Raw genomic sequence first — 24,494 nt, forward strand, 5'->3', positions numbered from 1 at the left:
AGCCAGTGGCTCTGGGAAGGGCTGGTGACCTCACGCTGGGCGGGACTGAGGCCTTTAAACCGGGTCCCTGTGCCGCCGCAGCGCCGGCCTCGCAGCCTGCAGCCTCCCACATCCGTCCGTCTGTCTGTCCGAGAGGTGGGTGGGGCGGTTCCTCCCCGAGCTTCAGGAAGGGTGAGGAGTGGGGATGGCTCTCCGTTCGGGTGGGAGATGGAGAAGTTGGGCGAGGCAGGGCCCACAAGTTAGGGAGCAGCGGCCGCCTCCCAGCACCTCCGCCGGTGGCGCAGCTGACAGTTGGGGCGCGGCCGCCTGGCAGGCGACCCGATCGCGCTCCCGCAGCTGCGCCCCCGCCTCCCAGGTCTCCGGTGGACCCCTCTGCCCCTTCAGGGGGTTCGTCCTTCCACAGGGCAGGGAGGAGGCAAGCGAGGGACCCCTATGGGGGGGGAGCCGGTGGTTCCCGGGAGGATCAGAGACCCGCTGCACGGTCTGGTCTCCCTGCCGGGAGCCGCTGTCCCCCCCTGGGATCCTGGGGTCGCCGTTACCTGTTGCTGACGTCATGAACCCCTGCTCCCCCTGCCTCCCCTGCCCCAGGCACTCACGCAGCGGACAAAGCAAACTCCAGCCCGCAGCTGAGGGTCCACAGCAGGAGAGAAGATGCGGGCGCCCATTGTAAGTGTGGGGAAGCGGGGGCTGGGCCGGGCCGTGTTTTAGTGGTGACTCCCCGAGTTCTGACGTCAGAGGCCACACCTCCATCCGCTCTGGCATCGGGTGTCAGGTGTGGGCAGCAGGCACCTGCTGGGGTTGTCTCAGTGTTTGAACTTGCGTGGGCCCCGGGGAAGGCAGGTCCTGCAGGAAGAGGGGGGCGCAGCCAGGGGCGCCTTGCCCCTCCAAGGCCAGACCCCTGCACTGGCTCCCAGGGCTGGACCTGGGGCCCCAGGTGCCGCTGGGGTCTGATCACAGTGGCTTTTTCTGGTCTCAGCTGATGCGCCCCGTGACCGCCCTGCCAGCGACTGCCCAGCTTGCACTTTTTCTCTAACCTGTGATGCGGCTCAGGGGTCAGAAAGGCGCTTAGCAAATGCTTCCCTCCAACTTGGCCCTTCTGGCTGCAGAGGGTGCCCAGCGCAGCCTGGGGGGCAGACCCACCTGGGACCTGTTCCCGAGCCCCTGGCTGTGGAACTTGGGCCAAGTTTCAAATCCATTCTGTTTCTCGAGTGAAGATCTTATGACTTAAGACTGAGGAAGTGCTCAGAACAGTGCTTTGCACACACGTGAAGTGCGCAACCGCAATTCTCTACTGTGATTATGATTTATTATTATTATTAAACAGCTTCACAAGTGCCTGGGGGCACCTGGCATATTTGATACCTGGGGTGGTCATTTTTAAATATCCCTCTCCTTCATCTGACAACATTGTTTTCAGTAATAATAATGAAATGAATAATAATAATGAATAGTCATAATAAACAGTAAAACTTTTCTTTTATGGAGCTTTGTATATAAATGCATGCCAGTGAAAAAATAAAAAAGTGAAAAGTAAATGTTATAGAGAAAAATAGAAAAAAGTAATGGATTAATTGATAGGTTTTAATTGCTTTAACGTATTTTTGAAAAAAAGTTATCCTTACATACAGGCTGGTCACAGGAAGGAATTAACATTACAGTTTCTGTTTTGGAACTTTAACTTCTGAAAAATTGTCCATGACTTTGTCAAAGTTATTCTTCTTAAAGAAATTTTAAAAATTATTCTTTGCTTATTAATGTTCACAACTCAGTAGAGCTAACTTGTCAGCTCATCATTGCTCACGGTTGATTGAAGAACACTTTTTATTAATTTTAATTTCAAAAGCTTCTCTCATATGAAACAGCAGATATACAAATAGGAAAGGCCATAAACATTAGGATAAGTTTGTCAGAGATTCATTAAAAACCCCATTTCATGATACACTCCAGAAATTGCAATACTGCCTATATCTTCTGAAAAAATCAATTCTGGTGGCTCTTAAATACCTCCACATTTGAAACATTTTTATTAAAACATCTTCACCAGAAAAATCATCATAAGTTTTTATCTTATTTGGCAAAATTCTCCCATGTGTTTTTTTTTTCCTGCAAAAAGCAGAGGAGATGGCTGAGTGATGGAGACACTTGTTTAATCCGTTGCTTTCAAATGAGAGTCTAGTTCTTGGTGGAAATGATCCAGGCTTTCAGACACTTCCGTTTGGGTTCTTGGGGCACTGGGCAAGCAGCCTCTTTGTCTTGTTTCAGCACAGGAAGTTGTTGGCGACACAAACCCTGTCAAAAGGGAGCTCGGACCCTGCTGAGCTGTTGGGGAAATTACCTTTGGGACAGACACGTGTAGCCGAGCGTGTGCTGGGGGCTGACTGTCTAACTCAGTGGTTCTCAACCTTCTGGCCCTTTAAATACAGTTCCTCATGTTGTGACCCAACCATAAAACTATTTTCGTTGCTACTTCATAACTGTAATGTTGCTACTGTTATGAATCGTCATGTAAATATCTGATATGCAGGATGGTCTTAGGCGACCCCTGTGAAAGGGTTGTTCGACCGCCAGAGGGGTCGCAACCCATAGGTTGAGAACCGCTGGTCTAACTGTTTGCTCTGATTAAACTTCCATGTTGAGGACAGGGTTTTAAAGAATAAGAAATAAAAACAGGCTAGCTTGAGGCTCACATCTATATTATTAAATCTCAGAAATACAACTTAAATCTGCAGAAATAAAAACTTAGAGCGACAAAATCGCTCTGGGGAGAGTTGTATTTTATCACTGATGGTCTTTAAAATTGTCAGCATGTGGAGATGTTAAACAGGAGACTGACTTTTCATGTGTCTTATTATTGTTTTAAAATTCTCCACGGACAACTCACTCCTCTTTGCACCCAGGGAATATGGCTGGCACCTCCCCGCGCTGGGTGTGTCACTGTCCGGCTCTTAGGGCTTGACAAAGGTTAGCTGTTGGTACAGCAGCTCCCCAGACCACGCTGGGATGGAGAGGCTGTGGTCTATGGTAGGGCCCTGGCTTCCCTAAGCCCTCTGTCCAGTCCGGAACGCCTCCCGGTCAGTGCCAGTGCTGGTGTGTCCCTGTTTCTCTCCTGTCTGTTCCAAATGTGCTTAGAGTAAGTGGGCCAGGAGCCTCTGCCCCCCTCTCCCCCTCTCCTCTGCCTCCTCCACCCCCTGTCCTTAATCTGTGTCTTGTTGAGCAGCTGCTGCTGGGGAAGTGAATGTCCAAGTGAAACTGAGAGTCTAGAACATGAGGAAATGGATGGGCCTGGTCTGGTCTCCGACTTTCTGGACTCGCTTCTCTCTGACCCTCTGTTTGCCTGATCTAGCAGGTCTCTGCAGAGCTACCTAAGGAGCAAAGAGGGGCAGGGAGAAGAGGACCCTCCTCAAAGAGCAGTGGGGCTTCCTGCCCTGCAGAGTCCCCCCCCCCCCCCCGCCCCACCCGCCCCTCCCTGGAGGAGCCCAGGCTGGGAGGGCCGCAAGCCTCTGCTGGGTACCTGTAAGTGCCAGGCTGGCGGCTCAGCCTAGCTGGCAGGCTGGGCATGGAAAGTGATCACTCCTTCCCCTGGGCTCAGCCCACAGTTAGAGTCACTGGACAGCGGGGCTGTGGCTTTGGAGGCAGCAGGACTCTGAGCTGGGGCTTCGGGGAGGCAGTGAGGGTGGAGACGTTGAGCCTGTCTTGAGGGATGAGTAGGAGTTTGCCAGGGAACAGCCAAGAGAATTTCAGGCCTCGAGTACAAGGATGCAGAGGCAAAGTGTGCCATGGGGCTGTCATCGGATTACAGGACCTTTGTGTGAATTGCCTGGCATTGGGGAAAAGAGCTTGGCCTTGGGACCTGGCACTACCTCTCGGAGAGCTCTGAGACCTTGGGCAAGTGACTTCCCATCTCTGAGCCTTTTCCTGGTGAACTGGACCGCTGTAAGGATCCAGATATGTGTGACAACCCCAGCAGTGCCTGGTGGGGATGGAGGTGGTTTCCAGATGAGTCCGGGGCAGTCCCGATTCACGTGGGGTGGGGTTGGAAACATAGAACAGACCTGTGGGCTGGAGGGCAAGAGCCTGGGAGGGTGGATGAGTTTTTTCCCAGAATACCCGTGACCTTTGGGCCGCTGGGGCTGGGCCTGGTGCCTGCTGGAACCGACACTGTCCCTTTCCCAGCAGCTGGCAAGGGCAGAGGTAATGTGTCAGCCCAACCCCTCCTCCATCTTCTCTTTGGGCCTGAGGCTGGGGAGGCTGGGCAGTCAGGCCTCCTCCTCACGCTCCCTGCACCCACCCCGCCTGGGGCACAGGTCTCAGCCCTCTCCTGGACACAAGTAGTTCTACAACTTCCCCGTTATCTTATTTTCCACACAGACCCTGCCTGTTGGATCATAATAGCCCGGTTCTACCAGAGAAGCTCAGAGAGGTTAAGTGACTCCTAGAGGTCACACAGCAGTATTGCCGAGAGGGGCTCGGTCTCGGCTGGACTGTGGAAGGCAGCCTCAGATAGCCAGGATGGACAGCCAAGTGCTCAGGGCTTTCTTCTCTTCCTAGGACGCCGTCACGGAAACTCTCCTCTCCCAGCTGGCCAGTTCCTTCCCAGCACCCACCTGGGACTGCAGTCCTTTTTGTTTTGAAATCCCAAGCTTCTAGACATTTGCCCAGAGTGTGAGAAATGCAGAGGATGAGGCTCGGGGTTGCCGCACTCACAGCAGGGAGAGGAACTTGCTCCCAGATTGGGTTTCACAACATCCCAAGTGTCTCCAGCTAGTCCCAGAACTGCCTCCGACCTTTCCAAGTCAAAAACAGAACAGTGGCAGCAAACCCGCCATCTGTGGCCTGGCTGGGGAGCTCCGTTGGTTAGAGCATCCTCCCGACTCGCCAAGGTTCTGGGTTCGATCTCCAGTCAGGACACATACAGGAGTCAATCAATGAGTGCATAGATAAGTGCAGCAACAACTCCACGTCTCTTTGTCTCTCAAAATCAAACAAAACAGCCAGCACCGGTTTGGCTCAGTGGATAGAGCGTCGGCCTGCGGACTGAAGGGTCCCAGGTTCGATTCCGGTCAGGGGCGTGTGCCTTGGTTGTGGGCACATCCCCAGTAGGACATGTGTAGGAGGCAGCTGATCGATGTTTCTCTCTATCGATGTTTCTAGCATGCGCCCTCCGTGCCGGGCGGTACTTGCTGGGTGTGTCATGGGTACGAACTTATTTGATCGTCAGGAGAACCCCAGGAACCAGGTGCTCTAATGACTCCCATTTAACAGCGGAGGGAACGGAGGCCGGGAGAAAATGAGTAGCTTGCCCCAGACTATCCAGTTAGTAGGTAGCAGAGCCGGGATTTGAACCCAAGCTGCCTGGCTCTGAGCTCCGGCTGTGACCAGTGCACTGCTTCTGAAGACTAAATCCACCTTGACTGAAACACAGCCCACTCGCTGCATTTTTTCTACGCCTGAAATATTTCATTACAAGACCCAAGTGGCAGGCGCCTGACGGTGGGGCTAAGTGGGGCCGAGTGTGGGTGGACTGGAATACTTCCTGGTGAAAAGGCCTCCGGGAAAAGCATTCTCTTTGTTGTGTTTCAACCCTTGGATTGAAAATTCCTCCAGAAGTGCCCTCGCTTCCCTCTCGGGCCCGGCCCGGTGCCCCCGGCCGAGGGCGGGCTCTGGGTCGGAGTTGCAGGGCGGACCCGGTGCGATCTGCTCCGGGGATGCTTCCCTTCCTTGTGGTGGGGCAGGGGCGGCGCCGCCAACCCCCGTGCTGCCACTTTCAGGCTGACCCTGGGTAGGTGACCTCATCTCTCCCAGCCTCAGTTTCCCTCCTGCAAAATGAGGTCTGACTGCTCATCTCAGACGAACCTTTCGGTCTCACCCCCACTCCCCTTCAGACACCCTCTCCCAGGCTGCACCGTAGAATCACCTGGAATATTTTATTTTTAAAACATATATTTTATTGATTTTTTTTTACAAAGAGGAAGGGTGAGGGATAGAGAGCTAGAAACATAGATGAGAGAGGAACATGATCAGCTGCCTCCTGCACACCCCCCGCCGGGGATGTGGCCGCAACCAAGGTACACGCCCTTGACCAGAATCGAACCTGGGACCCTTCAGTCCGCAGGCCGACGCTCTATCCACTGAGCCAAACCGGCCAGGGCTCGCCTGGAATATTTCAAAAAACGCCAGCCTTGAGCTTCCTCTCAGAGGTCCTGCTTCTGGTCAAACCCCAAACCATCCCGAGGTCCCCGCCCAGCGTGCGTTTGCTCCTGAGAACCCTCTGCCCGACCCCTGTTGACCTGTCTCCCTCTGCCCCCTGCAAGGCCACTTCCTCCCACAGCCTTCTCTCCTGGCAGGAGAGTGTGAGGGTGGAGAGTGTGGGACTTGGGTCTGGATTCTGTCTCTGCCACATGCCCGCTCCCTTCGGCAGTATCTCAGGCGCTGCCTTTTCTAGCATCGTCTCCAGTCCCGCTCCCCGCATTCTCTCTCAGAGCTGCTCCCCGCATTCTCTCTCGGAGCCGGTTTGGCCAGGCTTGTGTCCCAGTAGGACCTGTTTTCATGAATGTGGCCATGGCCCCCATCCCAGCCGCTCTCCTGACCTCCAGGCTCACGTGCTCAGCGGCCCCCGCGCCTCTCCCTTTGGCTACCGGGTGGCATTTCAGGCCAGCCTGCCCCCCGGCCTCCCGTTGCTCCGGCCAGAAACCTTGGGGTCATGGTGGCTCCTCTTTCCTTTACACCCCACGAGTATTTTTAAGGCTAGTGAGACAAATTGCCAGGTTGCCCTTCAAAGACGTTGTACTTTGATTTATAGGCCCAGCAGCAGTGAATGAGAGTAGAGTTGCCTGCGTCTCTTTCTATATTTAGTATTCCTGTTTCAATTCCCTCCAAACTAGTTTTTAATTTGCCTTTATTTCATTAGCAGTGAGGTAGAATATGTTGCCTTTTATTCGTGGTAATGTATTGCTCCCTTTAAAATCCTTTCTCATGCCCTTTGGCCAGTTTTTCCTATTGTGGTGTTGGAATAGTACTTTTTAAACATTTAAAAAACATGTTTTTATTGATTTCAAAGAGGAAAGGAGAGGGAGAGAGAGAAACATCAATGATGAGAGAGAATCATGGATCGGCTACCTCCTGCACCCCACCCCCAACTGGGGATCGAGCCTGAAATCTAGGCATGTGCCCTTGACTGGAACCAAAGCTGGGACCCTTCAGTCCGCAGGCCGACACTCTAGCCACTGACCCAAACCAGCTAGGGCTTGAAATATATTTTATGGACTTATAAAAACTCTTTATCTGTTAAAGATATTAACTGTTTTTCTGTAATTTTCTTTCAATTGGCCAAGACAGTTTGCCTGTGGTATTTTTCCCCATGCATAGGTGTTCTAGTCTGGCTCTCTAAGAAACAAGCACCCCCTTAAGCTAGTCCAGGGAGAGCAGGTGTAGTCTGAGGACCTCTGTGGCGAGGGAAGGGGATTCTGGGAAAACCCAGCATCAGGAGCTGTCATGAGGCTGGTCTGCCAGGGCCTAGAGCTGGGAGGCGTCAGGGTCAAGGTGGTTCCAGGCATCTCAGCCCCGGGAGTTTACGCACCTCCACTCTGGTGCTCTGCCATCCACATGATGTGACTCGGCTAGCTTGCTTTATTTAAAAAAAATTTTTTTTATTGATTTTGAGAGAGAGAGAGAGAGAGAGAGAGAGAGAGAGAGAGAGAGAGGAATCGATGTGACAGCAGAACATCGACTGGCTGCCTCCTGCAAGCCCCTCACCGGGGATAGAGCCACCACCTGAGCATGTCCCCTGACTGGGAATCAAACCATCAACCCTTTGGTTATGGGTCAACGCCCAGCCACCAGCCACACCGGCCAGGGCTCAACCAGCTCTCTTCATGTGCCTGCTCCCTTCTCTCCCGCTATTACCAGGGGCTTCTATTTGGTCCGAGTTGGTGGTGTCTCCTCCCACCCATGGTCCACTGGCACCTTTCTTGCCCCCTTACATCACGATTTTTCAGTTTCAGCCCCTACTGCCCAGAAGCTTTTATTTTTTCATTTCTTGGTTCAGATTTCTGAGCGAGGGGGTGTGGTTAGTCCAGCTCCACTTCTCTCGGTGGATCATAGGATGCTGACCTGCTTGGGGCCCTGACTCCTTCCAGTCCAGCTGGATCTAGTCCAGTTTGATCACATCACAGGGTGTGAAACAGCTGCCTGGGCACCTGGGATAGTGGGGGATCATCCTCCCTTAAAAGGAAATTTGAACATAATAGGCTGTAATAGAAACTTCCAATAATAAGAACTTAACATTAAAAAATTATAAAACCTTTTCATCTTTTACTTCATGCTTTTTTCTTTTTTAATATATATTTTTATTGATTTCAGAGAGAGATAGAAACATCAATGAGAATCATTGATTGGCTACCTCTTTACGCCCCCCACCCCCACTGGGGATCGAGCCTGCAACCCAGGCATGTGCCCTTGACCAGAATTGAACCTGGGACCCTTCAGTCCGCAGGCCGAAGCTCTATCCACTGAGCCAAACCAGCTAGTGTGACTTCATGCTTTTTTCTTTGGCCTTTATCCTTAGAGTGTGTTTCCTAATTCCAAGATCTGATACACATCCATCTGTATTATTAAAAAATCTAGAGGCCCGGTGCACGAAATCTGTGCAAGGACTGCGCCTCTGTGGCTGCGGGCCTCTGCCTCAGCCCCCACCCACAACGCTTTTTTAAAAAATATATATTTTATTGATTTTTTTACAGAGAGGAAGGGAGAGGGATAGAGAGTTAGAAACATCGATGAGAGAGAAACATTGATCAGCTGCCTCCTGCACACCCCCCACTGGGGATTGCCCACAACCAAGGTACATCCCCTTGACCAGAATCGAACCTGGGACCCTTGAGTCCGCAGGCCGATGTTCTATACACTGAGCCAAACCAGTTATGGCTTACCATGCTTTTATTATTATAGATTGCTTTGTGGTTTTATGTTACATTTAAGTATTACTTTTTAAAAAATATTTTTAAATTAATTTCAGAGAGAGGAAGGTACAGGGAGAGAGAGAGAGAAATATCAACGATGAGAGAGAATTATTGATCAGTTGCCTCCTGCACGCCCCCTACAGGGGTTTGATTCCTGACTGGGAATCAAACCATGATCTCCTGGTTCATGGGTTGATGCTCAACCACTGAGCCACACCAGCATGGCGGTATTACTTATTTTTTAAAAATATATTGTTATTGATTTCAGAGGGGAAGGGAGAGGGGGAGAGAGAGATAGAAACATCAATGATGAGAGATAATCATTGATCGGCTGCCTCCTGCATGCCTTCTACTGGGGATCCAGCCCACAACCCAGTCATGTGCTCTGACAGGGAATCGAACTGTGACCTCCTAATTTATAGGTCGATGCTGGGCAATATTACTTATTTTTAAGGAGCATTAACATGGCCATAGTTGCAGATTCCAGATGGGAGATGGTTTCAAGATAATGTCCTCCTTTTTCAGTTAAAAAAAATGCAAGTTCATCATCATGAGGGTTTTTTGCCCATCTAAACATCTTAAAACATTTTTTATTAGGGAAGGAATTCATGTTGGTATAAAACCAATTAAATCATATAGTATAAAATATTAAAGTCCCAACCCCCACAGTACATAATATACAACAGTTTGGTGTCTTTTCCTCAGGTCATACATAGTGTATAATACATTTTGCTTTATGAATGTATAAACATGTATTTTAAGCAAAAATGGAGATAATAATGTTTCTCAGCATACTTTTTTCAATTATTTCCATGTCTGCTCATGAAAATCCACCTTCTTCTCTCTAGTGAGCAGTAAATATGGATGTGGAGTAACTTATTTAATTGGTTTTTATCAATGGTTGTTTAGGTCGTTTTTCCAATGTGAATGTTGGAGGCCAGATCGCGTGTTTTAATTTGCTGGTTAAAGAAAATGGCTGCTCCACAGCCCTTTGTGGCTCTGTTTCTGTGGGGAGGATAAAGGCCTTTTGTCCGACAATCCCGTGGGTGCAGGCTCAGCCTCGCCATTGTCCCGCCTGGGCTGGGTGAGGGGCCCGGTTCCTGTGCTGCCTGTGGACCCCCAGCCCTGCCCTGGAGAGAGGCAGCTCTTCCCAGCGCTTCCTGCTGGTCCCGGAGCTGAGAGAGGGAGGATGCACTGCTGATCCCTTTATGACAGGAGCCGGCAAACCTGCTGTAAAGGGCCCGAGAGGGAAGACTTAGGCCCTGCAGGCCCTGTGGTCTCCACTGCAGGGACTCAGCTCTGCGTGTAGGAAGCGTCCGTGGACAATGCAGGTGCCGGGGTGTGGCCGCGGCCGGGAAACGGTCTGGCCTCTGCCGTGTGAATTTCCTGTGTCACCGAACAGTAACCTTTTGACGTTTTCTCCAGCCACTGGACAAGGGTGGACACCATCCTCAGCCTCACGCGGGAACAAGCAGAGGCACAGAGTGGGCGCCCAGATTACAGAACGTGCGCTCTGATTGTGCACCAGGATTTCTTGAGTTCTTGGTTTTGATTCAGCTGACTTGGCTGTATCTGCCATGAAGTCATTGTTCCTCTAGAGCAGCGGTTCTCAACCTGTGGGTTGCGACCTCTTTGGGGGTCGAATGACACATATATAATTACATATTGTTTTTGTGATTAATCACTATGCTTTAATTATGTTCAATTTGTAACAATGAAATTGGGGGTCACCACAACATGAGGAACTGTATTAAAGGGTCGCGGCATTAGAAGGTTGAGAACCGCTGCACTAGTGAGATTTCAGTGCTGGAAGGAGAGCCAGACCCTTAGCTCCTGGCGGCCTGCCCGCCTGCAGGCCCCTCTCTCGTAGGATTGTTGTTGTGTTGGTTCTCTTACTCCATCTTCCCAATGGCCAGCATCCGGTGTGCCACATGTGTGGTTCTTTACTCTGTGCGATTCTTGTCTTGTTGTTGCTGTTTAAAGTTTATTTTTCAGGGGTGGCTCTCATAGACGTGCATTCCTGGGTTCGGCGGGACATCTTTAATTGATGGAAGTGTATTGTGTTGCGGCGCTCATTCTCACTTTCCGCTCAGCACTGTGTCTAAAAGGTGACCCTCGTTGCCACGGGAACAGCGAGCCCTTGCTTCTAACTAGTGCGCAGGGCTCCGTGGGCAAGTCCACCTCCTCTTCTTTTAAAAAAGAAGCTTCCTGGGGTGGTAGCATGTTTTGAGCTTGTGTGTATTTGGAAATATAAATGGTAATTACTGCACAAGGGAAGTCTCTGTAAAAGTCCTGTGAAAAATTCCCCCCCTTTCCCTTACCATATGTGCATTTTTGTGTGTTCAGTTTTTTTTTTTTAATATATTTTATTGATTTTTTACAGAGAGGAAGGGAGAGAGATAGAGAGTTAGAAACATCGATGAGAGGGAAACATCGATCAGCTGCCTCCTGCACATCCCCCACTGGGGATATGCCCGCAACCCAGGAACATGCCCTTGACCGGAATCGAACCCGGGACCCTTCAGTCCGCAGGCCGACGCTCTATCCACTGAGCCAAACCGGTTTCGGCTTGTGTGTTCAGTTTTTATGTTCCTATAAATGAAATGAACTGCCATAGACCTGGCTTCGCAGGCATTGCGATGTGACTGGCTATTCCCACTGCCCATCGTTTTTATCCCTAAGGAGTCCATACAAGGCTGCCTCCTTCTCCGCTCCTCAGCTTTGCTGGAATCTCTCAGCCAGGCCCACAGAGCGTGGGGGTGGGATGTGGGCAAACCCACGACCCACCTCTTCACTGCGCTGATGTGTCCTAAAGGGATGGCTTCCTGGCTCATTAGAGAGATTTGAGGTTGGTTTGGACCAGAGAGGCTCTCACCTCTAATTCCCATCCAAGTCCCAATGTCCCCCCGCCCAGCACTTAGCACACTGTGTTGGTACCTCAATAATATTGAACGAAAGTGATCTTGAACCTCTCGGAATGTTTGTCAAGCTCTGTTCGTGCTCCCCTAACAGGGTGGACCTCTAAGCAGATTTCAGCACCCTCCCCACCTTCCCCTGCACACACTCTCCCACACACACACACACATGCACACACACACATATTCCCCCCCACACTTCATTGTGATAGAATAAGAAATGCAAATTTGGTCCTAGCTGGTTTGGCTCAGTGGATAGAGCATCGGCCTGAGGACTGAAGGGTCCCAGGTTCGATTCCAGTCAAGGGCACATGCCCAGGTTGCGGGCTCAATCCCTAGTAGAGGGTGTGTAGGAGGCAGCCAATCAATGATTCTCTCTCATCATTGAGGTTTCTATATATCTCTCTCTCCCTCTCTCTTCCTCTCTGAAATGAAAAAAAAAAGAAAAAAGAAAAGAAATGCATATTTGGTCTTCGTCCCCAGTTCCTGGCACAGAGCTCCTATAACCCTTCTAATTTCCTGAGTGATTGGGTGAGAGCAGGTTCTGCCCCCCAACCCCAATAATAAGCCCTTTTCAACCATAGCTGAATTGATGCTAATGAGGTGATGCAGGCTCAGAGCCAGGGAGGCAGCCCTGTGTTAAGAGGGCTGGAGGTTGTCAGTCACTAATGGCCAATGATGGAATCAATGGTGCCCACCTAGTGTAGCCTCCATCCAAGCCCTGCTGTCAGGGACTGGCAGACACGGGGAGGCGCTGGGCGAGGGCGTGGTGCTGGGCCCCTCCCCACATCCTGCCCTGTGCATCTCTTCCATCTGGCGGTTCCTGAGTGTTATCCTTCTGTTCTAAGCTGGCGACCCAGTAAGTAAACGGTTTTCCTGAGCCCCGTGAGCCGCTCTAGGAAATGATTGAAGCTGAGAAGGGGTTGTGGGAACTCCCAACGTACAGCTGGTGGTCAGAGGCTCAGGTGAAAGGTTGGACCTGTGATTGGCACCTGAATTGCGGGGGGCAGTCTCGTGGGACCGAGCCTTTAACCTGTGGGGTCTGCGTTAAGGGTGGGTGGTTAGTGTTCACTGAAGATTGAATTGCTTGGTGCGGAAAACCCACACATGTGGGTGGGGGTACAGCAGAGGGGAGGAAGGGTTTTCACACACACACACACACACACATGCACATGTGCACACACATACACATGCACATGCACGCACTCACACGCACGCACACACATGCACACATGCACACGCACACACTCATCACCAGTCCTCAGGCCCCAGGCCAGGCGTGGAGCCTCTGCGGACACGCTTCTCATTTGACAGCACCGGGCGGGGACCCCAGCCTTTGCCCCCGGGTTCCAAGGTCTCCTGCCGCCGCTCACAGCCCTGTTCTTGGTTTTGCAGCCAGAGCCCAACCCTGGAGACCTGATTGAGATTTTCCGCCCCTTCTACAGACACTGGGCCGTCTACGTTGGTGATGGATATGTGGTCCACCTGGCCCCCCCAAGTAAGGATGCCCAGGGCCTCCACTGCTGGGGCTGGGGGACAGGGAGACGGGAGCTGTGGGCAGAGCTCTTTGTTCCTGGACTGGCAGTGGGTCCTGAGAGCTGCAAGAAGGCAGTTTGGTCGGGGCAATGGTTTCCAAACTGCTATGTTGCCCCTTCCAGCGCCTCAGCCCTGGCCAGGGCCGTGCCGGGGAGCCCACTGGGCCTCCCTGGCGTCACTTCGCAGGGAGCAGCATGGGGTTTTGGTCCCTTTGCTCCCAGAAGGGCAGGAACGACATGTGCAAATCCTCCCCCTTCCTACAGTAGTCAGCTTTGTATACGCCAAGGAGGTGTAGCCCCGAGAGAATCGCAGGAGGTTCACACTCTGTTGGCCCAGGGAGATGGGTGCGCTCAGGGCCCATGTCTGCATAACCGAGAGGGCCTCTGAGGCGGCACAGGGTGCAGAAGGCCAGCCTCTCTTGGTTAAAATAAAATCACCACGAATCATGGACCTTCACTGACTCCTGATTTCAGATGAGGAAACCAGGGCTCAGAGACCACAAGCACCTACTCCAAAGCCACACAGTGTGTGTCTGACCCTCCCCTCTTTTCCTTTTCACATCCGCTCCTCTGCGCAAACAGAGGCTCACGGCCCTTAAGGAACTTGTCGATCACCATTTATTTTATTTAAAATATCTGTGTTGAGTCTGCCAAGGGTGGGTGCCCAGCAGGAAGGCCGCTGTGAGCCCTGGACCATCGCCCTCTTTCCTCTTTGGGAACCACAGGTGAAATCGCGGGAGCGGGGGCGGCCAGCCTCATGTCCGCCCTGACCGACAAGGCCATAGTGAAGAAGGAGCTGCTTTATTTTGTTGCCGGGAAAGACAAGTACCACGTCAACAACAAGCATGACCAGAAGTACTCCCCGCTGCCTCCCAGCAAGATCGTGCAGCGGGCGGAGGAGCTGGTGGGGCAGGAGATGCTCTACAAGGTGACCAGTGAGAACTGTGAGCACTTCGTGAATGAGCTGCGCTATGGAGTCCCCCGCAGCGACCAGGTGCGTCCTCAGCCTGCGTCCCTGTCCCCAGGAACCAGACCATTCCCTCCGCTGACAGTGGCTAGGCATCTGTGTGGGTGGCTGGGGTGGAGGTGGAGGCACAAAGGAATCAAAATAGCAGGGACAGAATCCCTGCCCTCGAGGGAGTGACAGTCGGGGTAGGGAGGAGGGTGGGGAGAACTGCCAATCAGCAGAGTAGAGCAGTTCAGTTAGGGGGTGATGTCACCCCCATTGCCAAGGCCTCCCTGGCTGCCTGGGAGATGGACCCTTCCCACAGGCCCAGAGGCAGGTTTTATTATCCCCACTTTACAGATGGAGACGCCGAGGCTCACAGCACTTAAGTAACTTGTCGAGGACCGTTTGTTTGACCAAACAAATCTGTGTTGAGTCTGCAGACCTGGGACTTGTGTCCTCCTGGGGTCGGAGCTGTGCTGATCAGTAGCAGCGGTGGGATTTGGAGCCCAGGTCTGTCTGGCACGGCTCTTCATGTGAAAGGCGCTGTTCTCAGCCCTGCCGCAACCCCAGGGCCAGTCCAGGGGGCACCAGGGGATGCAGTCTTGTTCATTTTCTAAGTTTGATTTTGGCCGTGATCCCTCTCTTTTGGAATCTCTTTTTCTCCTGGGAAGCTAACTTCTTTCCTGTTCCCTCTCACTCCTCCTCTCCCTTCCTGCACCTTCAGGACCATTTGTTTTTTGTGTGTGAAAACATTGGAAAAGTTCTTAGGTGCATGTTGATGCAAAAGAGTATATCCCCGCCTCCTCCCCCCCCCCCCCCCCCCCAAATTTGAAGGCATTGCTTCATTGTCAGATAACTAATGCTCTTGTTGTCGAGAAGTCTGAAGTGGTTCAGATTTTGGATCCTTTATATGTGGTCTACTTTTTCTTTCCAGAAGCTATAGAGTCTTTTCTTTACCTTCAGTGCTCTGAAATTTCACGACGATATAGCTGTGTGGATCTCCTTTTCTGTATTGTGCTGGGCAGTTGATGATGCCTTTCACTCTGGAAACCTCTTTCCTTCAGTTCTGGGAAAATTTCCATTTTCTCTTCTCTCATTCTGAAACTCCAATTATTCCAGTGTTGGACCCCCAGACTGCTCCTATGATTTTATTATCGTCTCTGTTCTGTTTTCCATTATTTATTTATTTTAAATGAGAACACTAACATTTATTGATAGATTTAGGTATAAGAGAAGTTTTTCTAAAAAGTAGCAATGACACTATCACATAAAAAAAGAGAAACTTATGCTAAATAAATCTGTTTTCATTATTGGAGATATTGCCTAACAATTGAGGTCCTCATTCCCAGGTGGCTTTTACTTCAGGTAAATTTCCATACTCCTATGCAGCAATAAACTTGAAGTAAAAGTCACTCTAGAAACTTGAAAGCAATAAGATACTCTATAAGTTCAGGGTGCTACATTAGGAAGATTTGGTAGATTTATAGAATATCTCCTAGACATCTCATTTTTCATTATTTTCCATTGATTATTAATAGACTAAAGAAAAGACTCACAGATTTATATAAATGAAGAATTATGTGTCAATACAAAATCATTACATAATTTCATATGTCACTAGGCACGAATAATATTCAGAGCAATTAAATATAATTCCAAGTTTGAGATAGTAAAATAGCTAAGAAATAGTTTCTATCATTTACTCTATGGAAACAATAATTCAACTCTTCTTGCAAAATGAAGCATTGGAAATTGGACACGTCTTCCTATGGCTTTAGCCCTATGCACTACCCACCCACGGGAAAGACAAAACAATGACCACACAGCAACAATAAAACAGCATAAACAATTCTATTGGACCTCCTCACACACACAAAAAAATGAAACCAGAATATATTACAAAACAAAAAGAGGTGCCATTTATACTGTTTTCAAACATCCCTTTTTTCATTTCTTGGCCTAAAAATGAGGGTTTATCAACCTCAGTACTACTGACATTTTGGGTTATTGACAATGGAGACAATTCTTCATTGTTATGACTTGCTCTGTGCATTGCCAGGTGGTTAGCAGCACCTGTGGCCTCTCCCCACTAGGTGTCAGTAGCACTTCCTCACGGCCAGGTATGAGGAACAAATGTCTGTAGCTGTTGCCAATTTCCCCCAGAGGGCAAAGCTCATCTGTCCCCAGCTGAGAACTACTGGCCTAGTGAGTAACGGTCACAATACATGATGTGAACAAACTAAATGTGACTTTCACACGTCTCCCATCTCGTGAGGGGTGGTGGTTTGAGGGTGTTGAAATGTCTAGCAGTGTTTCCTTGGTACGTGCTCTCCAAGTGGCAGGCCCCTTTCCATTTCACCCACAAGGACATTTTTGTTTGTCTTTAACAATCTGCTCAGTCATTATGTTTGTGCTGTGCTCTTTGAAGCAGATTAGATTTTCCTTCAACGGAATATTTATGACATTTAATTTACCAGTTAGAAAGGGCAGAAATGGCCCTAGCTGGTTTGGCTCAGTGAATAGAGTGTTGGCCTGCGGACTGAAGAGTCATGGATTTGATTCCGGTCAAGGGGACATGCTGGGGTTGCGGGCTCGATCCCCCGTACGGGGTGTGCAGGAGACAGGCGATCAATGATTCTGTCTCATCATTGACGTTTCTATCTCTCTCTCCCTCTCCCTTCCTCTATGAAATCAATTAAAAATATTTTAAAAAAATATATATTTTATTGATTTTTTTACAGAGAGGAAAGGAAAAGGATAGAGAGTTAGAAACATCAATGAGGGAGAAACATCAATGAGCTGTCTCCTGCACATCCCCTACTGGGGATGTGCCCGAAACCAAGGTACATGCCCTTGACCGGAATTGAACCTGGGACCTTTCAGTCCACAGGCCGACACTCTACCCACTGAGCCAAACCATTTAGGGAGATTATATATATGGAAAAGGTGTTAATGGATTTAGACTAAAATGTAGTTTGTGCTTTATTTTTTAATTTTTAAATATGTTTTATTAATTTCAGTGAGTAAGGGTAAGGGAGGGAGAGAGAGAGATAGAAACATCAATGATGAGAGAGAATCATTGATCGGCTGCCTCCTGCACACCCCCTAGTGAGGATCGAGCCCGCAACCTGGGCATGTGTCCTTGACTGGAATAGAACCCAGGAGCCTTCAATCCACAGGCCAACGCTCTATCCGCTGAGTCAAATCGGCCAGGGCTGGTTTGTGCTTTACATGCCTGAGTTTCTAAAAAATGATTCCATGACTTTCCACCTACCTAAAAATCCTCAGGCTTCAAAAAGGATATATTTATAGGCTTTTGTAAATAAGCTGCCATTCTGAATAGTACTTTTAATTTAATTTAACTTTTCTTTCATTTTAAGTCATTTTTAATTTTTCAATTACAGTTGACACACAGTATTATATTAGTTTCAGGTGTACCCCACCACCCAGTGATTAGATATCATATAAATTACTAAGTGATCATCTCGACAAATCTTGTACCCATCTGACACCATACATAGTTGTTAGAATATTTTTGACTATATTTCCTAAACTTGACATTCCTGTGACTATTTTGTAACAATCCAATTTGTACTTCTTTTTTAAAAAAATATATTTTTATTGATTTCAGAGAGAAAGGGAGAGGGAGTGAGAGAGATAGAAACATCAATGATGAGAGAATCATTGATCGACTGCCTACTGTGTGCCCCTACTGGGGATCAAGCCCGCAACCTGGGCATGTGCCCCTGACCAGAATCGAACCTGGGACCCTTCAGTCCACAGGCTGACACTCTATCCACTGAGCCAAACCAGGTAGGGCCCAATTTGTACTTCTTAATCCCTTCACTTTTTTAACCATCCCCTGACCCCTCCTATCTGGCAACCATCAAAATATTTTCTGTACCTATGAGTCTGTTTCTGTTCTGCTTCTTCATTTATTTTGTATTTTTAGATTCATTTGTTAATAGACATGCATTTATTGACATATTATTGTTCATATTTTTTGTATTTTTTTCCCCTTCTTCTTAAAGAATACCCTTTAACATTTCACCACAATAAGGGTTTGGTGGTGATGAATTCCTTTAACTTTTTCTTGTCTGGGAAGTTCTTTATAGGTTCTTCAATTCTAAATGACAGCTTTTGTGGGTAGAGTAATCTTGGTTGTAGGTCCTTGCTTTTCATCACTTCATGAACATTTTTTGCCAATCCCTTTTGGCCTGCTGATAGAACTTAAAAAAGCAACTAGGAGCCACACTCATAGTGAAGTCTACTCTTTGTCAGTTAAAGTATTAGAATAAATAGAAATTGAAGATGTGGCCAATGGTAATGCATATATTACATAAATCTGGATAAATTGCAAGGAATTATTTTTTATTATTGTAATTATTAAAGTTAGATTTCTATACAAATACTTTATACCCACTTTTAGTTCGTAACCTCTTATAGTCAAAATCCAATTGCTTTTAGAATAACACTGTTCTTTTATCCACATAGAACATTACTGAATTTTCAGAAAACACCTTAAAATTTTCTTTTCCCCAGAAACAATTCTGGCGCTTAACTGAGAGAAACTGTGTAGTAGCATAGACAGCGAGTTTTCTATAGTCTGACAGTATTTCAGTTCATCCACTTTAAAAAAGAAAGATGGATTTCTTAGCGTTTCTCCTTCATACATTCTGAGTTGAGGCCTGTGACGCACACTGTGTGGCCCATTTTCCTGATCAGAACCCCGGTGGTCTCAGCACGGAGGCTGCGCTGGACCCACCAGCCTCGCACCAGGAAGCCATCCGTGGCCTCTGCAGTAGCGCTGACTCTCAGGACGGTTTTCCTGTAGCGTTTGCACCACCAGGACTAACCGGAGGGCACTCTCCTGGGTTTCATTATACTCTGCACACAGCCTGACCGCAGACAATGGGGCTGCTGTTGCCTTGACAAAGTATCTTTTATATGATCCAGCTGCATCAGCATTTTTCTCTGTAGAGAACTGGGGGCCCCGTGTGCCTCCTCCATCATCTGCCAACCACGTCTGCCACCTGACACAGAGCTGAGTCAGGAAAACATTGGGTGCAAGTGGATTTACGCCGGTTTCCTAGCAAGGTCACCAGCAGAACCAGGGCGGCCACAAAGCCGTGCCTCATGGCCTTTTAGGGGAAAGTTAAAGACTGAGCAGCAGTCAACCTCAGATCTGTAGCTTCCTCCAATTCTGTCATCATATTTTCTGGCTGCTAAGAACATCAGTGAAGGGTGCCTTGTCATGTTAGTTACACGGGTGTCTCCTGACATCTCACACAGCTGGACACATTTGGCATCTGTATGTCCCTAGAGGAGCTCCAAATTCTTTCCTGCACTGGTCACCTAGGGGCTGAGGCAGCCACACATATACAGTCCAGGCAAGCTCTGTGGTTAGAGTAGCGAGGGCAGCGCTGACCAGGCCATGTACGGATGTGGGTTTAGGGTATCAGGTCCACATTTTCATCCTTCTTATTCCTGGGATGTTTGATACACTGTCTTCATTGAACTTCTTGGCATACAATGATTAAGAATCTTGTCCTTTCCTGTTTTATTTATTTATTTATATATTTATTTCCTTTGCTGTTCTTGATTCTGCTTAAATGCCTGGCTTGGTTTTGGGGTGAGATTTTTCTATTTGTGCTCAAGACCCTTTCAAGCCTTCAGTGGGGAAAGTACAGCTTTGCTGCGTTGGGCCATGTGCCTTCATGGGGAACATTGCTGTGAGCTGAAGACAGAGCTTGCTCTCCCTTGGCGTTATCACAGGAGCTGGTGTTGCTTGTGGCTGGTCGGGCACCTGGCTGGACCCTGGGGATACAGCAATGAACAAGACATGTGAGGTCCTTGCTCTCATGGAGGTCATAGTTTATTGATGATTCAGTAGCAATTCCTCCTTGACTTCACACTAGCTTCATGGGCTCCCTGTTGTCCAGCCAGGACCGCAGCCATCCTGGCTGCATCTCCCTGTCCTTTCCACAGCCACCCTCTGGGATTCATGTGATTTAAATACCCGCCGGGGGAATCGAGGTTCCCTCTTCAAGTCCAGGCCCATTCCTGGCCAGCTGGCTCCATCCACCAACTCTTTCCCCTGCCAGCCCTCTCTCCCCATTTCCTTGCCAATATTTGTTGACTTCTGAGTTTGTTATGGAGACCGAGGGGCATGCGAGGCTCTATGAGCTGAACATTCTTGTTGACTGCACAGCCTGTACTCAGAGTTCTGACACAGAGTCTGACCCACCTCCTCTCTTTGCAGGTCAGAGATGCCATCATGGCGGCTGGCATCGCGGGAGTGGGCTTGGCAGCCGTGGGCCTCATTGGAGCCGTGATCTCAAGAAACAAGCGACAAAAGCAATAAGTTGAAGGGACTGTCCTGACAGCAATTACTTTAAACATTAACGGGATCTTGTTTTGCTAGAGGTTTTGAGGTTTGGTTTATGGCTTTCATTCTGTTTTTATAATAAGGCGTATTTTCACAGAATTAAATACAGCCCAATAAAGGAGGATTTTATTGGGGAAAATGCAGCCAGAACTGCCTGGTGTGAAGTCCGTTGAGGGCACAGCTGGGCTCTGTTCCTGGTGACGCCAGTTTGTGCCCTGGCCCTTTGGTGATCTTTCACTTTCTCTTTGCGGCTGCGTTCTTGACCTTGCAGGAAACACAGTCCAACTCCTGTTACCTCAAGTAATGGGCGTTTCTGGTTGTGAGGACACACTGAACAGCAAGACCTGGTGGATATACAAGAACAGGAACCACGGGAGAGTCAGGACCTTGGCCTGGAACTAGACCCAGGATGGCTTCTAGGCTCAGCAGCCGGAGTCTGCAGACGTTCACTGGAGTTCAAACCAAACCAAACCTTTGCCATAAAGAAACTCAATACATGCTCTTGCCAATCTAAAAACCAGCCTTATTACCCCTCTGCTCTTCACATCTTTCCTCTGCCTTGTTGCTTTCACCCTCCCCCACCCCATCCCCAGAACTCCTGCTTCCTCACCACTGGGCTTGGGACAATCCCGAGGGCTCTGACCCCACATCCCCTCCTTTGGCCCCTCCTCCCCATATCAGCTCAGCTCTGTCCCTCCCACTGCCTGTCAGGTGCTCCTAGTTCAAATTCTTGAGAGAGAATCAGCTCACCAAATCCTAGTTCAGTCTACTGATTGGCTGCTGTTGGGTCAGGTGACCGACCATATTAGGCCAATCAGCTCTTTCCTGTTGGGGCCAGGTCACATGGTGGTTGCCTCACACATTCTGGGTTGGGGGTGTGGCAGGCCCCAGCCTGACCACCCTGCTGCCCAACCCTCCTGGGAGGGATCGGGGGAAGGAATGACCCCTTGTGGCGAGTCCCTTGAGGTCTGCTCCTGCTCTCTGGGCTTAGAAGGTGTTCAAAGTGGCCATTTCTCTAAAAGGGGCTTTTGTGGGTTCCTCAGCGACACTCTACTCGTGCTGGGAATGTTTCCTTTGTCAGCCCTGGTGTCAGGGACCATGTGTCTGTTGGAATCCTGGACGGGACTGTCAAGGAAAAGGAAACGGACTCTGTAAACCTAAGAAGAGAGTTTTATTGAAGACTTGTTGAGGGCTGGCCACGAAACAGTGCTCTGACTTGGGGGGAGGGAGAGGGACTTATGTAGGCAGAAAAGTAAGTGAAGGCACATTTGACACTAGAACAGCGGTTCTCAACCTGGGGGTTGTGACCCCTTTGGTGGTCGAACGACCCTTTCACAGGGGCCGCCTAAGACCATCCTGCATATCAGATATTTACATGACGATTCATAACAGTAGCAACATTACAGTTATGAAGTAGCAACGAAAATAATTTTATGGTTGGGTCACAACATGAGGAACTGTATTTAAAGGGCCAGAAGGTTGAGAACCACTGCACTAGAAGTTACGACTCGGGTACATAAGCTTCCATGGTTGTTTGACATCAGCTGGAAGGGACGCATAGAAAAGAGGAGGTTGAGTCGCTGCTGAACCTCCTGCTGTGGAAACAATGGAATTGCTTTGAGACTCTTGAGATGACTCTTTGATCGGGATGGAGAGAGGACAGACACTCTCTCTGGTAATCAGTGTCCCTTAGTGGGGAAGCATTGCAGGGTCTGTGTGTGGCTAGCCCTGCGGTTAGTAAAGAATCTTAGTTAGTAAGGCTCCTGGTTCTTCCCTGGTTGCTGATGAAACAGAGGAGCTCAGGCACCCTTTCCCTTCCTCAGGACTTACAGGTGGCTCCGTGCCAGCTTTCTCCTGCTGGGCACACATCTGGGGATCAAACCAGCAACCTGGGTATGTGCCCTGACTGGGAATCTAACTGTCAACTTTTTGTGCACAGGACAACATTCAACCAACTGAGCCACACCGACCTGGCTCAACTCCCTCCATTTTAAGTGACTCTCTCAGCATGTTTATCCCATTTTATTTTTTCTTGTGTTATTCTCCAAACACAAGAATGCAAAACAGAAACACCCAGTTCAATTAAAAAATAAATTAACAAATTGCATAAAAAACTGGAAGGTGTAGAAATAACCAAATAAGATGGAAGAACCAATTCCAGATATATTGGTAATCACCATAGATGCAAATGGGTTAAACTTGCCAAGTAAAACACAAACATTAGGCTTGGCCGGGTAGCTCAGTTGCTTAGAGTGTTGTCCTGACATGCCAAGGTTTCGGGTCAAATCACATACAAGAATTAACCAATGAACCAATCAATTTAGTGGAACAACAAATTGATTGTTTCTCTCTTTCCTCTCTCTCTGATGTATAAAATAAGTGGTAAAACTGCCATTTTCTAGAGCATTTTTTCAATCTGATGAGATTTTGCTTCTCAGCAATTGTTATAAGTTTGGATGAAATAAACTCATAAAAATTCTTACAAGTTTGAATGTTTCTTACATTGACACACTGTACAGAGAAACCTCTAGGCGCAAATGGCATCGCTTATGCTAAAATCCCATGATTTAATACCTGATTTAGTTGTGGTCTCAACCTCTTCCAGAAATTGAATCTTAATCAACAAATTTGGAATTTTCTGGTCGGGCACCAGTAAAGTAATCTGTCCTGCAGGCTCCTTCCCCGTCCTCTTCTCCATAGAAAGAAGAGGCAACCTGCATGACAAAAAGCCTTGCTGTTCCCTTTCTCTCCCCCAAACCCAGGTCCTGATCTAAAAAATAATCCTTTCTTTTCTTTGGTTAAGAGCTCTCTTGCCCTACCCTTTTACCTATAAAATACCTTTCATTTTGTACAACCCCTCAGAGTGCTGTGGACAAAAGGGGCCACATGCTAACCTGACAAGCTCAGGGGTGGCCTGTTTGGCAGTCTGGCAAACTCAGAGACCTAAAGTAACCACAAAGGATGGTCTGAAATTAAACTTTAACCAAAAGCTGTTATGGTGGGTAGTCACCTTCTAGGCTGGTATCTTCACTGACAAGGTCAACCTTTACCTAAACTGAGCCTATTTGTCTTTCTGCATCTCTGCTAACATATCCTTGAAATATCTGGGTAACTTGTAACTTCCCTTTTTCTGGACCCCTCAGGGCACAACCAAATGTGCCTGGGTGCCAGGACAGATACCACAGATTCCTTCATTGTTGTTGTTATCATTTTAATTATTGACTGTTAACTATCCTGCAGCCACCTAAGTATGTGTCTTTTACTTTATTTTTTTATTTTTTAAAATATATTTTTATTGATTTCAGAGAGGAAGGAAGAGGGATAGAGAGATAGAAACATCAATGATGAGAGAATCATTGATCGGCTGCCTCCTGCACACCCCCGACTTGGGATCGAGCCCACAACCCCGGCATGTGCCCTTGACCGGAATTGAACCCGGGACCCCTGAGTCCACAGGCCGATGCTCTATCCACTGAGCCAAACCGGCCAGGGCTATCTTTTACTTTTTATCCAATCCCAGAGATTCCCCACTTTGCTTTCTCCCGCCTCCCTAATCTGTCACCAGTGGATTTCTTATAACCCTCCCATGTTCCCTCCTTTGATTGCAATGTATAAAAATAGATGAAAAACGGCCATTATCCGGAGCACTATCCCAGTCCCTTGAGAATCTGCTTCATAGCAATTGTCAACAGTTGGGCTCAAATAAACTCACAAAAATTCTTTACAGGTTTGAATGTTTTTATGTTAACA

General features: G+C 48.7%; 1 protein-coding gene across 2 annotated transcripts; it reads left to right on the forward strand.

Annotated features, from left to right (window-relative positions):
• Nucleotides 1-582: 582 nt before the first annotated feature.
• Nucleotides 583-23,229, forward strand: PLAAT3 (phospholipase A and acyltransferase 3). 2 transcript variants are annotated; one of them, XM_059710363.1, is made up of 4 exons: nucleotides 583-666; nucleotides 13,268-13,370; nucleotides 14,133-14,401; nucleotides 20,619-23,229. In XM_059710363.1, exons 1-4 carry the CDS (start codon nucleotides 652-654, stop codon nucleotides 20,718-20,720), a joined length of 489 nt encoding a protein of 162 aa, XP_059566346.1. In that variant the 5' UTR covers nucleotides 583-651; the 3' UTR covers nucleotides 20,721-23,229. The 2 variants fall into 2 exon arrangements, with proteins under 2 accessions (XP_059566346.1, XP_059566348.1); XM_059710365.1 differs by lacking the exon at nucleotides 20,619-23,229 and adding an exon at nucleotides 17,988-18,023.
• The last annotated feature ends 1,265 nt before the right edge of the window (nucleotides 23,230-24,494 follow it).

Source organism: Myotis daubentonii, chromosome 9 (genome assembly GCF_963259705.1).
Source record: "Myotis daubentonii chromosome 9, mMyoDau2.1, whole genome shotgun sequence".
NCBI classification, from domain to species: domain Eukaryota; kingdom Metazoa; phylum Chordata; class Mammalia; order Chiroptera; family Vespertilionidae; genus Myotis; species Myotis daubentonii.